Below are 14614 nucleotides of genomic sequence, written 5' to 3'. Positions count from 1 at the left end.
TTTACATACATTTATAACACCTTCACCACATTAAACAAATCTCTCTCCCTAAATATAGCAATAAGCCTATTTCCACAGAGAATACTTAGTATATGGCTGTCTTCCCCTATTTACCTACACGTCAAAATTCTGGCAAGTGTTTCTTGAGACTGTATTAATTTGAAACACCCCAACATTTCTCTTATATAGTTTCCCCAAGGTGTCTCCAGTGAAGCTGAGAAGAAATATATGTACAGGTTCAAACAGAACAGCAAATCCTGACTACTCCCTCCATCTGCAGTAGGAGTTATATTCAGAGTTGCCATGGCAGCTGCCCACACTTACACACACAAAGGGGTGGTGGAGAAGAGAGAAAAGCAGTTAGCAGAGAACAGAATCTATTGTTAAAGAGACAGCGGTACCCTTCAATGTAATTACAAGCAGGAATGCTGACTTTTAGTCTGAATCACTGTTTAACGATAGAAGAATTCCGAATGCTGGAGTGTTATTAATTTTTTTTCTCTAAACATATCTACCATCTGAACCTTTGGTTTTAACTTTTATGTATGCTGAAATTATGTAGGAACAGGAGGGAACTCAGCTAACCACACACATATTAGGGCTAATATGATTTAATGATTCCCTCTCTGGAACACTTAGAATCATTGTAGCCAGGAAAAAGTGTGGTTCTGTGGATCGGGGCAAGTTACTTCACCTTCTGAGTGTCCTCATCTGTAAAATGTGCATAATAACAGTATATACTTCATGAAGTTGTTATGAGGATTCAATAAATTAATACAAATAATAAGTTATTACAATAATAATAATGATAAATAAAGAACAAATTTTAAAACACATAAATAAGAACTAGTAATGTATTAAATAAATTAGTAAAAGTAAAGCACTCATGCCTGGCATATAGCAAATGCTCAATAAATGTTTGCTAATAATAATAATAATTATTATTAAAACATCTCCAAAGGTTTATTACAGATTAGAACAGTATGGCTTATAATTCAGAAGCAGTTTAAATAAATGTCTTTAAGTAAGTTGCTAAAAAAAAAAAAAAAGAAGTTGCTAAAACAAATGCCAGCAGACACACCATTTTGGCAGAATAAAAAGACCAAGTATCTCACTATACTAACACTTTCACCACCATTGGCACACCCTGATTACACAGTAAAATCTAACATCTATATCAGTGCTAAGATAACCATGTCACAGTATTTGGGGTCAGAGAGTATTCTAAAATTTGTCTAAAGTCATTGGCTTGATCACATGTGTATATGCAGATACATTTACAACTCATACCCAGATACAAATACAAACATCAGATTTAGATGTGATGACAATGGTTGAAAAGTATTTTATGGCTCCTGATTCACTCAAGTTTTAAATCTTCATATTAAGGCTGAATGTTCCATATTCTAGGAGAGGTGGAACACGCAGTCAAGCAATTTAGTGAATAGGAAAGAATACGCATGGCTTAGAAGATTTCATATAAAGTCTACACACCTTCAAGTGTGTAGCGGAAATCAGGAGAAATTAGAGGAACACAGTTGGGAGCAGAGTGAGCGTAAGAAGGAAACTGTAACTGGAAAATTGTACAGAAGTCAGAAGAGAAAATGGATAGGATGGGATTTGATCCTTAACTCTATAAAAATTTTCTTGATGGGATTTTTTTAAAAGTCCAGGTAGTGAAAAGTAATAAAGAGGAGATTGGTTCAAGATGGCGGAGTAGAAGGACATGCTCTCACTCCCTCTTGGTAGAGCACCGTAATCACAACTAACTGCTGAACAGTCATCGACAGGAAGACACTGGAACTCACCAAAAAAGATACCCACATCCAAAGACAAAGGAGAAGCCACAATGAGATGGCAGGAGAGGTGTAGTCACAATAAAATCAAATCCCATAACTGCTGGGTGGGTGACTCACAAACTGGAGAACACTTTTACCACAGAAGTCCACTCACTGGAGTGAAGGTTCTGAGCCCCACGTCAGGCTTCCCAACCTGGGGGACCGGCAACGGGAGGAGGAATTCCTAGAGAATCAGACCTTGAAGGCTACTGGGATTTGATTGCAGGACTTCGACAGGACTGGGGGAAACAGAGACTCCACTCTTGGAGGGCACACACAAAGTAGTGTGTGCATCGGGACCCAGGAGAAGAAGCAGTGACCCCATAGGAGACTGAACCAGACCTACCTGCTAGTGTTGGAGGGTATCCTGCAGAGGCGGGGGCTGGCTGTGTCGCACCATGAGGACAAGGACACTGGCAGCAGAAGTTCCGGGAAGTATTCCTTGGCGTGAGCCCTCCCAGAGTCGGCCATTAGCCCCACCAAAGAGCAGGATAGGCTCCAGTGCTGGGCCGCCTCAGGCCAAACAACCAAAAGGGAGGGAACCCAGCCCCACCCATCAGCAGACAAGCAGATTAAAGTTTTATTTAGTTCTGCCCACCAGAGCAACAGCCAGCTCTACCCACCACCAGTCCCTCCCATCAGGAAACATGCACAAGCCTCTTAGATAGCCTCAATCCTGCAGCCTGTGGAACAAAAACCACATTCACAGAAAGATAGACAAAATGAAAAGGCAGAGGGCGATGTATCAGATGGAGGAACAAGATAAGGTCTCAGAAAAACAACTGAATGAAGTGGAGATAGGCAATCTTACAGAAAAACAATTCAGAATAATGATAGAGAAGATGATCCAGGACCTCAGAAAAAGAATGGAGGCAAATATTGAGAAGATACAAAAAGTGTTTAACAAAGACCTAGAAGAATTAAAGAACAAACACCTAGAAGAATTAAAGAACAAACAAACAGAGATGAACAATACAATAATTGAAATACAATAATTGAAATTGATTCCTAGAAGGAATCAATAGCAGAATAACTGAGGCAGAAGAACGGATAAGTGACCTGGAAGACAGAATGGTGGAATTCACTGCTGTGGAACAGAATAAAGAAAAAAGAATAAAAAGAAATGAAGACAGCCTAAGAGACCGCTGAGACAACATTAAATGCAACATTTGCATTATAGGGGTCCCAGAAGGAGAAGACAGAGAGAAAGGACCCCAGAAAATATTTGAAGAGATTATAGACGAAAACTTCCTTGACACGGGAAAGGAAATAGTTAGCCAAGTCCAGGAAGCGCAGAGAGTCCCAGGCAGGATAAACCCAAGGAGCAACATGCCAAGACGCATAGTAATCTAACTGACAAAAATTAAAAAGAAAGAAAAATTATTGAAAGCAACAAGGGAAAAATGACAAATAACAAACAACGGAACTCCCATAAGGTTAACAGCTGATTTCTCAGCAGAAACTCTACAAGCCAGAAGGGAGTGGCAGGACATATTTAAAGTGATGAAAGGGAAAAACCTACAACCAAGATTACTCTACCCAGCAAGGATCTCATCCAGATTTGACGGAGAAATCAAAAGCTTTACTGACAAGCAAAAGCTAAGAGAATTCAGCACCACCAAATGAGCTCTCCAACAAATGCTAAAGGAACTTCTCTAAGTGGGAAACACAAGAGCAGAATAGGACCTACAAAAAAACTCAGAACAATTAAGAAAATGGTCATAGGAACATACATAGTGATAATTACCTTAAACATGAATGGATTAAATGCTCCAACAAAAAGACACAGGCTGGCTGAATGAATACAGAAACTAAACCCATATATATGCTGTCTACAAGAGACCCACTTCAGACCTAGGGACACATACAGACTGAAAGTGAGGGGATGGAAAAAGATATTCCATGCAAATGGAAATCAAAAGAAAGCTGGAGTAGCAATACTCATATCAGATAAAATAGACTTTAAAATAAAGAATGTTACAAGAGACAAGGAAGGACACTACATAATGATCAAGGGATCAATCCAAAAAGAAGATATAACAATTGTAAATATATATGCACCCAACACAGGAGCAACTCAATACATAAGGCAACTGCTAACAGCTATAAAAGAGGAAATTGATAGTAACACAATAATAGTGGGGGACTTTAACACCTCATTTACACCAATGGACAGATCATCGAAACAGAAAATTAATAAGGAAACACAAGCTATAAATGACACAATAGACCAGCTAGATTTAATTGATATTTATAGGACATTCCACCCAAAAACAGCAGATTATACTTTCTTCATGGGACATTCTCCAGGATAGATCACATCTTGGGTCACAAATCAAACCACACTAAATTTAAGAAAATTGAAATCATATCAAGCGTGTTTTCTGACCACAACACAATGAGATTAGAAATCAATTACAGGGAAAAAAAGTTAAAAAACACAAACACATGGAGGCTAAACAATACGTTACTAAATAACCAAGAGATCACTGAAGAAATCAGAGGAAATCAAAAAATACCTAGAGACAAATTACAATGATGATTCAAAACCTATGGGATGCAGCAAAAGCAGTTCTAAGAGGGAAGTTTATAGTAATGCAAGCCTACCTCAAGAAACAAGAAAAATCTCAAATAAACAATCTAACCTTACACCTAAAGGAACTAGAGAACAAAGAACAAACAAAACCCAAACTTAGCAGAAGGAAAGAAATCATAAAGATCAGAGCAGAAATAAATGAAAAAGAAATGAAGGAAACAATAGCAAAGATCAATAAAACTAAAAGCTGGTTCTTTGAGAAGATAAACAAAATTGAGAAACCATTAGCCAGATGCATTAAGAAAAAGAGGGAGAAGACTCAAACCAATAAAATTAGAAATGAAAAAGGAGAAGTTACAACACACACTGCAGAAATACAAACCACCCTGAGACTACTACAAGCGACTCTATGCCAATAAAATGGACAACCTGGAAGAAACAGACAAATTCTTAGAAAGGTATAACCTTCCAAGACTGAACCAGGAAGAAATAGAAAATATGAACAGACCAATCATAAGTAATGAAACGGAAACAGTGATTAAAGATCTTCCAAGAAACAAAAGTCCAGGACCAGATGGCTTCACGGGTGAATTCTATTAAACATTTAGAGAAGAGCTAACACCCATCCTTCTCAAACTCTTCCATAAAATTGCAGAGTAAAGAACACTCCCAAACTCATTCTATGATGCCACCATCACCCTGATACCAAAACCAGACAAAGATACTACAAAAAAATGAAATTACGGACCAATATCACTGATGAATATAGATGCAAAAATCCTCAACAAAATACTAGCAAACAGAATCCAACAACACATTAAAAGGATCATACACAATGATCAAGTGGGATTTATCCCAGGGATGCAAGGATTCTTCAATATATGCAAATCAATCAATGTGATACACAATATTACCAAATTGAAGAATGAAAACCATCTGATCATCTCAATAGTTGCAGAAAAAGATTTTGACAAAATTCAACACCCATTTATGATAATAACTCTCCAGAAAGTGGGCAGAGAGGGAACCTACCTCAACATAATAAAGGCCATATATAACAAACCCACAGCAAACATCATTCTCAATGGTGAAAAACTGAAAGCATTTCCTCTAAGATCAGGAACAAGACAAGGATGTCTCACCACGATTATTCAACATAGCTTTGGAAGTCCTAGCCACGGCAATCAGAGAAGAAAAAACAATAAAAGGAATACAAATTAGAAAAGAAGAAGTAAAACTGTCACTGTTTGCAGATGACATGATACTATACATAGAGAACCCTAAAAATGCCACCAGAAAACTACTAGAGCTAATCGATGAATTTGGTAAAGTTGCAGGATACAAAATTAACACACAGAAATATCTTGCTTTTCTATACACTAATGATGAGAAATTAAGGAAACACTCCCATCTACCATTGCAACAAAAATAATAAAATATCTAGGAACAAACCTACCTAGGGAGACAAATGACCTGTATGCAGAAAACTACAAGACACTGATGAAAGAAATTAAAGATGATACCAACAGATGGAGAGATATACCATGTTCTTGGATTGGAAGAATCAATATTGTGAAAATGATTATACTACCCAAAGCAATCTACACATTCAATTCAATCCCTATGAACTTACCAGTGGCATTTTTTACAGAGTAGAATAGAAAGTCTTAAAATTTGTATGGAGACACAAAAGACCCCAAATAGCCAAAGCAGCCCTGAGGGAAAAAACAGAGGTGGAGGAATCAGACTCCCTGACTTGAGACTATACTACAAAGCTACAGTAATCAAGACAATATGGTACTGGCACAAAAACAGAAATATAGATCAGTGGAACAGGATAGAAAGTGCGGAGATAAACCCATGCACCTATGTCAACTAATCTATGACAAAGGAGGCAAGGATATACAACGGAGAAAAGACGGTCTCTTTTCCCAGTGGTGCTGGGAAAACTAGACAGGTACATGTAAAAGAATGAAATTACAACACTCCCTCACACCATACACTAAAATAAACTGAAAATGGATTAGAGACCTAAATGTAAGACCAGACACTATAAAACTCTTGGAGGGAAACACAGGAAGAACACTCTTTGACATAAATCACAGCAATATCTTTTTTGATCCACCTCCTAGAGTAATAGAAATAAAAATAAAAATAAACAAATGGAACCTAATGATACCTAAAAGCTTTTTCACAGCAAAGGAAACCATAAACAAGACAAAAAGACAATACTCAGAATGTGAGAAAATATTTGCAAACGAATCAACAAAGGATTAATCTCCAAAACATATAAACAGCACATGCAGCTCAATATTAAAAAAACAAACAACCCAATCAAAAAATGGGCAGAAGACATAAATAGACATTTCTCCAAAGAGGACATACAGATGGCCAAGGAGCACATGAAAAGCTGCTCAACATCAATAATTATTAGAGAAGTGCCAATCAAAACTACAATGAGGTATCACCTCACACCGGTTAGAATGGGCATCATCAGAAAATCTACAAACAACAAATGCTGGAGAGGGTGAGGAGAAAAGGGAACCCTCTTGCACTGTTGGAGGGAATGTAAATTGATCCAGCCACTATGGAGAACAGTATGGAAGTTCCTTATAAAACTAAAAATACAATTACCATATGACACAGCAATCCCACTACTGGGCATATACCCTGAGAAAACCATAATTCAAAAAGACATATGCACCCCAATGTTCATTGCAGCGCTATTTACAATAGCCAGGTCATGGAAGCAACATAAATGCCCATCAACAGACGAATGGATAAAGACAATGTGGTATATATGTACAATGGAATATTACTCAGCCATAAAAAGGAATGAAAGTGGGTCATTTGTAGAGACGTGGATGGATCTAGAGACTGTCATATGGAGTGAAGCAAGTCAGAAAGAGAAAAACAAGTATCATATACTAACGCAGGACCTAGGAAAACGGTACAGATGAACCGGTTTGCAGGGCAGAAATAGAGACACAGATGTAGAGAACAAAAGTATGGACACCAAGGGGGGAAAGCGGTGGGGGGTGGGCGTGGTGGTGGGATGAATTGGGAGACTGGGATTGACATGTATACACTGATGTGTATAAAATGGATGACTAATAAGAACCTGCTGTATATTTTTTAAAAAAATTAAATTAAATTTAAAAAAAAAGTGGTAGATTAGCTTGGATTAAAAACTTATTTAAAATGTTAAAATGCACACACCCTGGGCTTCCCTGGTGGCGCAGTGGTTGGGAGTCTGCCTGCCGATGCAGGGGACACGGGTTCGTGCCCCGGTCCGGGGGGATGCCACGTGCCGCGCAGCGGCTGGGCCCGTGAGCCATGGCCGCTGAGCCTGTGTGTCCGGAGACTGTGCTCCGCGGTGGGATAGGCCGCGGCAGTGGGAGGCCCGCGTACCGCAAAAACAAACAAACAACAACAAAAAAAATGCACACACCCTTATGACCTCCAAAATTACCGTGCCATCGTGAATGTTATGTATGATGCCATAGTTCCTCTCTTAAATTGTCCTTTCTTTAGTAACCTTTATTTCCAATCTCAAGTAGAGGTGTCACAGCAGATATTCTCTCTTTTAGAGATAAACTGACAAGATTGCATCAGGAGCGTTAGAAACATTTCCATAATCAAATAGCTCGTTGAAGGTAAAAATAATTCTGCGTTTTTTCAAGTAATCAGAAATTATCAAATTTGGTTTCAAATTGGTCCTGAGGTCTCATCAATGAGCTGAAATCAGAAGTAGTTATTGGCATTGTTGGACAGGAGAACTCCGAAAGGAAAAATTTTCTGCACTTTTTATTGTAGCTATGGAAAAGCCTTCAAAGCATACTTTTGGGAGTTCAACCTTATAGCTGGCAAGGCACATTCTGGTGATAGAGGGAAAGACTGATGGATATAAATACTGGGGTGAAGAGCTGCCTGCCAAGGCTGCCCTTCTTTGTACTCCTGCCTGTCATTAATGCATTCAGCTTTGACCACTTACTTCCACCTAAATGTCCTAAGATAGCAGCACTTAGGGCCTGGCTCCTACCACTAAAATGATGGCAAATACTCAAGAATAAAGAAAATATATATGATTTTTAAGGGCATTTTGGTTAGTTCTATGAGAAAATATTAAAACACTCATTGAGATATTAAGATGATATAGTTACCAATAACAAAAGAACTTTCTGGAAGAAGAGTGCCTCTTTCCCCGCCTTCACCAGAGTACATTAGAACTTGAGTAGGTGGCTAAGAGGCCTGGGTAGTTCTCTTAATTGCACTATTACAAGTTTATGGCAACTGCTATAGGACAAATTTGTTTCCATTAAGCCTTATTTAATAATAAAGACAAACATATTCTCAAATGGAAATGCTAATGGCTATATTTTTTAATACAACCAAATACCCGCACATAATCTCACGAGAGTCAACTGACTTAATTTTATTCACAGTACAAACAGCTATCATTAAAAATAAATTAAATGTCCTGCAGAAAGCTGTTACTGTGACTTCCATTATGGCAGGGAGAAATAATTTCTGCTTTGGGAGAATTACCAAAAAGACAAACTAAGAATGGTTTCTAACTCTTACTTACTGTCAGATACATAGCTGCATAGACACTGAGAGCCGCTTCTTTGGATGGAAATGTTTTCCTTGCTCTCATGATGAGATCCGGGTTGCCCGTGCAGGCCTCTTCCCCACTGATGAACTGCGTATACTGCTGACACCCAAGTGCCGTGTAGTTGGGTTTACACAGGGCGAGAAAATGTGGAGCCAGGTTTCCTGTAACTACTTGTCCAGCATTTACAAAGATGTCTGTAGCAAACAGTCCAAACGTATAAATTCCTGAGGAAGAAAACACACCATTTTAACTTTTTGGTTTATTGTGGTTAATTTACAATACACCAAGATGGAAATATTTTAGAAACTATAAAATAGTTCCTACATACATATATATATATATATATATATATATATATATATATATATATATATATATATACGGTTCCTTCCATTTCACTCCCTCCAGCTCCTCCCTTTGCTTTCTGAAGTAGTGGGAGTGTTAAATTATTTAACATATTGAGCTGTCTACCACTGGCTACATTTTTATGCACGACAGGTTTATAAGACATATGATAAAAGAAGAAAATATATTCTAAGGCTGTGTTTGGATAATGAGATTTTTTAAATGGAGATGTGTTTCCCTTGAGAGGGTTCAGTCTATCACCTTCTGCTAATGTTAGTAATCTTTATTTTTTCCCTATTTTTGCATTTTTTTTTAATCTTACTAACATTAAGTAGAGCAGTCATCTCCCTTTGATTATGCCTCTTAAGCTCATTCAAACTGATATTAACTCAGCTGGAGGTGCCAATTAGCAGCAAAATCCAATGCCATCAGTCTTCATTTAAATACCATGGAAAATCTTAAGTAAAGCAGAATGTTTTCAGATTAATCTCTATATCGCCATCAGAAACACATTTTTTAAAGTTACATAACAGCTAAGTCCCGCCTTATCTTTTATGGCTTGAGTTTCAATTTATCAAATTTGGGACAATTTAGTAAATAATAAGGCAATTACATTATAATGTTTAAATTATCTTCGCAGTAGTAAAATTTATTTACTTTGTTTACCTGAAGGTATAAAATTAAGTACATAAATTTTTCCCCTTTTGTAAGGAACACGCCAATTTACTCAAATACCAAAAATATTTTCTAAATTCAATGTCATTGGTCATTATCGCCAAAACTTATCTTTCTACTTAGATAGGATAGGCAAAATAAATTCTTTGGCATCATTGTCAATAAACTTACAGATACAATCCGCAAAGATGTGGTATCTATGTAAAGAAATCCGTTCTTTTATAATTTTGGGTAATAAATCCATCAGGACATTTTAAAACTATGCCAAAATAATACTTCCCAAACAGTCGGCTCATTAAAAAGTCATAAAATTCTATTATGATAATTAGATGCTTTTTTTTCTTTGTCATATATTTCTGGATTGTTTGTTTCCTAAGCCTTTACATAATTATTGGCAGTTGTGTTGCAACTCACCAGGCTCAAATAATTTTCCAGGATTAGATACATGACTATCCTTTTCATTTTCAAAATATTATGTAACATTATGCAAGGTTCTTGCACCCAAACCTGCACATAGCAAAACTCTATGTGCATACAAACCACCATGAACCAAAGACCTTAGTTCTCTATTGAAAAAACTTACAAGGAAGCAATGAAAAGCTTTCTTTACATCTTACCAGTATTCCATGAGCCATACAAGTAAATGATACTCAAATCAGAAATCTGGCATAAGCAAAGAAATGGAAAAGAACAAAGCTCAATAAAATGTTACCACCTATACTCTCTCTTTCCAAATCTCATGGTCTAGCATGGCAATATAAATGGCAAGTCTTCACCTCTTTTCTCTTGAAACCTAGGCTAAGAAGTACTCATTTTATTTAACCAAACCATTCTTTTTATCTGGTACAATAAGTTTTCCTGTTTAAAATACAGAGGAATGTGTGATAAGGATATGGAAATGTCTCTTGATACTTGTAACGTTCCCAAATGTGCTTTAGAATTAAAATAGTGCATCAGGCCCAAGGCCAATATTGAAGTTAACTACAAAGATACTTATTAAAGTGAGATCTCATGAGTGTATCCACTGTGCTGACCTCCAGAATAAAGTCGCTATGAAGAGTGATGTCTTATTATGCAGTAATGCTTTGCGCACAAGCTTCCATTTTATTTTAACAAACTAGAAAGATCCAAATCATGATAAACAAGGAAATAAGAAACAAACCAAAGCACTCCTAAATATTTTATAAAATCATATAAGAAGTAAGAAACATGCAGAGACTTAAAAGCACACTTTACTGTGTGCCGTTCAGGCGGACTTCGTTTTACTGAGGTTCGCTTTATTGGGCTTCGCAGAGAGTGCATTTTTTTTACAAATGGAAGGTTTGTGGCAACCCTGTGTTGAGCAACACTATTGGCACCATTTTTCCAATAACATTTGCTCACTCTGTGTGTCTATGTCACATTTCAGTAATTCTCCCAATATTTCAAAGTTTTTCATTATGATTATATTTGTTATTGGTGATCTGTGATCAGTGATCTTTGATGTTACTATGGTAATTGTTTTGGGGCAGCACAAACTGCACCCATACCAGGCAGTGAATTTAACTGATAAATGTGTGTACTCTGACTGCTCCACCAACCAGCCGTTCCCCTATATTTCTCTCCCTCTCCTCAGGACCCCCTATTCCCTAAGACACAACATTATTGAAATTAGGCCATTAAAAATCCTACAATAGCCTCTAAGTGTACGAGTGAAAGGAAGAGTCAAACATCTCACTCTTAATCAAAAGCTAGAAATGATGAAGCTTAGTCGGAAGCTGAGATAGGCTGAAAGCTAGGTCTCTTGTGCTAAACAGTCAGTCAAGTTGCAAACGCAAAGGAAAAGTTCTTAAAGGATGATAAGAAAGCGGAACAGCCTTACTGCTGATATGCAGCAAGTTTTAGTGGTCTGGATAGAAGATCAAACCAGCCATAATATTCCCTTAAACCAAAGCCTAATCCAGAGCAAGGCCCTAACTCTCTTCAATTCTATAAAAGTTGAGAGAGGGCTTCCCTGGTGGCGCAGTGATTGAGAGTCCGCCTGCCGATGCATGGGACACGGGTTCGTGCCCTGGTCCGGGAGGATCCCATATGCCGCAGAGCGGCTGGGCCCGTGAGCCATGGCCGCTGAGCCTGCACGTCCAGAGCCTGTGCTCCGCAACGGGAGAGGCCACAACAGTGAGGCCCGCGTACCGCAAAAAAAAAAAAAAAAAAAAAAAAGTTAAGAGAGGTGAGGAAGCTACAGAAGAAAAGTTTGAAGCTAGCAGGGGATGATTCATGAGGTTTAAGGAAATAAGTCATCTCCATATCAGGAAAGTAGAAAGTGAAGCAGCAACTGCTCATATAGAAGTTGCAGCAAGCTATCCAGAAGATCTAGCTAAGATCATTACTGAAGGTATCTACACTAAACAACAAGTTTTCAACGTAGACAAAACAACCTGCTATTGGAAGAAGATGCCATCAAGGACTTTCAGATCTAAGGAGAAGAAAATGCCTGGCTCTAAAGCTTCAAAAGACAGGCTGACTCTCTTCCTTGGGGCTTATGCAGCTGGTGATTTTAAGGTGAAGCCAATGCTCACTTACTATTCTGTAAAGCCTAAGGCCCTTAAGAGTTATGCTAAATATACTCTGCCTTTTCTCAATAAATGGAACAACAAAGCCTGGATGACAGCATTATCTGTTTACAACATGATTTACTAAATATTTTAAGCCCACTGTTGAGACCTATTGCTCAGAAAAAAAATTCCTTTCAAAATATTACTGCTCATTGACAACGCACCTGGCCACCCAAGAGCTCTGATGGAGATGTACAATGAGATTAATGTTGTTTTCATGCCTGCTGACACAACATTCATTCTGCAGGTCATGAGGAGTAATTCTGATTTTCAAGTCTCATTATTTAAGAAATACATTTCATAAGTCTGTAGCTGCCATAGATAGGGGTTCCTCTGATGGATCTGGGCAAAGTTAACTGAAAACCTTCTGGAGAGGATTCACCATTCTAGATGCCATTAAGAACATTCATGATTCATGGGAAGAGGTCAAAATATTAACATTAAACAGGAGCTTGAAAGAAGGTGATTCAATCATGGATGACTTGGAGGGGTTCAAGACTTCAGTGGAGGAGGTCACTGAAGATGTGGTAGAAATAGGAAAAGAATTAGAAATAGAAGTGGAGCTTGAAGATGTGACTGAATCACTGCAATCTCATGATAAAACTTGAATGGATGAGGATTTGCTTCTGTGGATGAGGAAAGAAAGTGGTTTCTTGAGATGGAATCTAATCCTGGTGAAGGTGTTGTGAAGACTGTTGAAATGACAACAAAGGATTTAGAATCTTTCATAAACTTAGTTGATAAAGCAGCAGCAAGGTTTGAGAGGATTGACTACCATTCCTAAAGAAGCTCTACCATGGGTAAAAAGCTATCAAACAGCATTGCATGCTACAAAGAAATCATTCGTAAAAGGAAGACTCAATCACTGTGGCTAACTTCATTGTTGTCCTATTTTAAGAAGTTTCCACAGCCACCCCAACCTTCAGATGCTACCACCCTGATCAGTCAGCAGCCGTCAACGTTCAGGCAAGACCCTCCACCAGCAAAAAGATTACAACTCATTAAAGGCTCAGGTGATGATTAGCATTTTTTAGTGATTTTAATTTTTAAAAGTATTTTTAATTAAGGTATGTATTTTTTTAAGACATAATGCTATTGCACACTTAACAGACTACAATAGAGTGTAAACGTAACTTCTATATGCACTGGGAAACCAAAAACTTCATGTGACTTGCTTTATTGCCATATTCGCTTTATCGTAGTGGTCTAGAACTGAGCTCAAATATCTTGGAGGTATGCCTGTATATTCTTTAGAAATATGTGCGTAAATGAATAAAAATATTTTACTTAAGTAGGCATAATATAATTTAACAATATTTAGGAAAGTTCAACTTCATCAAAATACTTTAGTTCTGAGTATATTATTGCTTATTTTGTTATTAAATGTTTCTCATGCAAAGATTAAATGGGTCAAGAACACAGTATTGATGCATGTGAAAAATATAACTTTTAAAGTTTCATATAAAAGCTATCCCTTCCACAGTATAAATGAGGGCTGTGGGGATGTATAAGTTGACTGCAATAAAATGAACAGTCTTAGATATGAAGACCTTTCGGCTCCAGAGAGATTTAAAGGCATGATGACATTTGATTAGTCTTTAGTGGGTTTATATATAGATTAGGTGAGCTGTGCATAATATCTCCAAAGTCTTCATCTTGTTCCCATCAATATGAGAAATATATTGAAGGGTTACAGTATCCGTAATCTTAATACTGATCAGAATTTATCTTAAATGTTATTTAGTATATTTAGATGCACTTTTTCTTATTTGATAAAGCCAGGAAATAATAATCTATATTAAGTTTTATTGTTTCAGTTAAAAAAAACCTGTCTTGGCCACGTGTCTTTTGAATTGAGATGATTTTCAGTAATTCGTCAATGTTCATATCATTAGTGCTAGAATTTGAGATTTAAAGGATCAGTAAATCTTGTCCCCTAATAAAATCACCAATTTTTGTAAAAAATGGCTTTTGTACCATTTTTTGGTAAAAAAAAAAAAAACACCCCAGA

At 37.3% G+C, this 14614-nt stretch overlaps 1 protein-coding gene across 1 annotated transcript in view; it reads right to left on the bottom strand.

The window, feature by feature from the left end:
* The window catches only part of PLPPR5 (phospholipid phosphatase related 5), a 128760-nt gene that overhangs the window by 71015 nt on the left and 43131 nt on the right, over positions 1 to 14614 (bottom strand). Inside the window, exon 3 of the mRNA XM_060139523.1 lies at positions 8963 to 9213. Within this exon, the coding sequence (XP_059995506.1) occupies positions 8963 to 9213 (251 nt within the window). The remainder of the gene's footprint in view (positions 1 to 8962; positions 9214 to 14614) is intronic.

The sequence above is a fragment of the Lagenorhynchus albirostris genome, chromosome 2, assembly GCF_949774975.1.
Source record: "Lagenorhynchus albirostris chromosome 2, mLagAlb1.1, whole genome shotgun sequence".
Taxonomy (NCBI): domain Eukaryota; kingdom Metazoa; phylum Chordata; class Mammalia; order Artiodactyla; family Delphinidae; genus Lagenorhynchus; species Lagenorhynchus albirostris.
The sequence above is the reverse complement of the archived record's forward strand: the minus strand, read 5'-3'. Positions and strand labels throughout refer to the sequence as shown.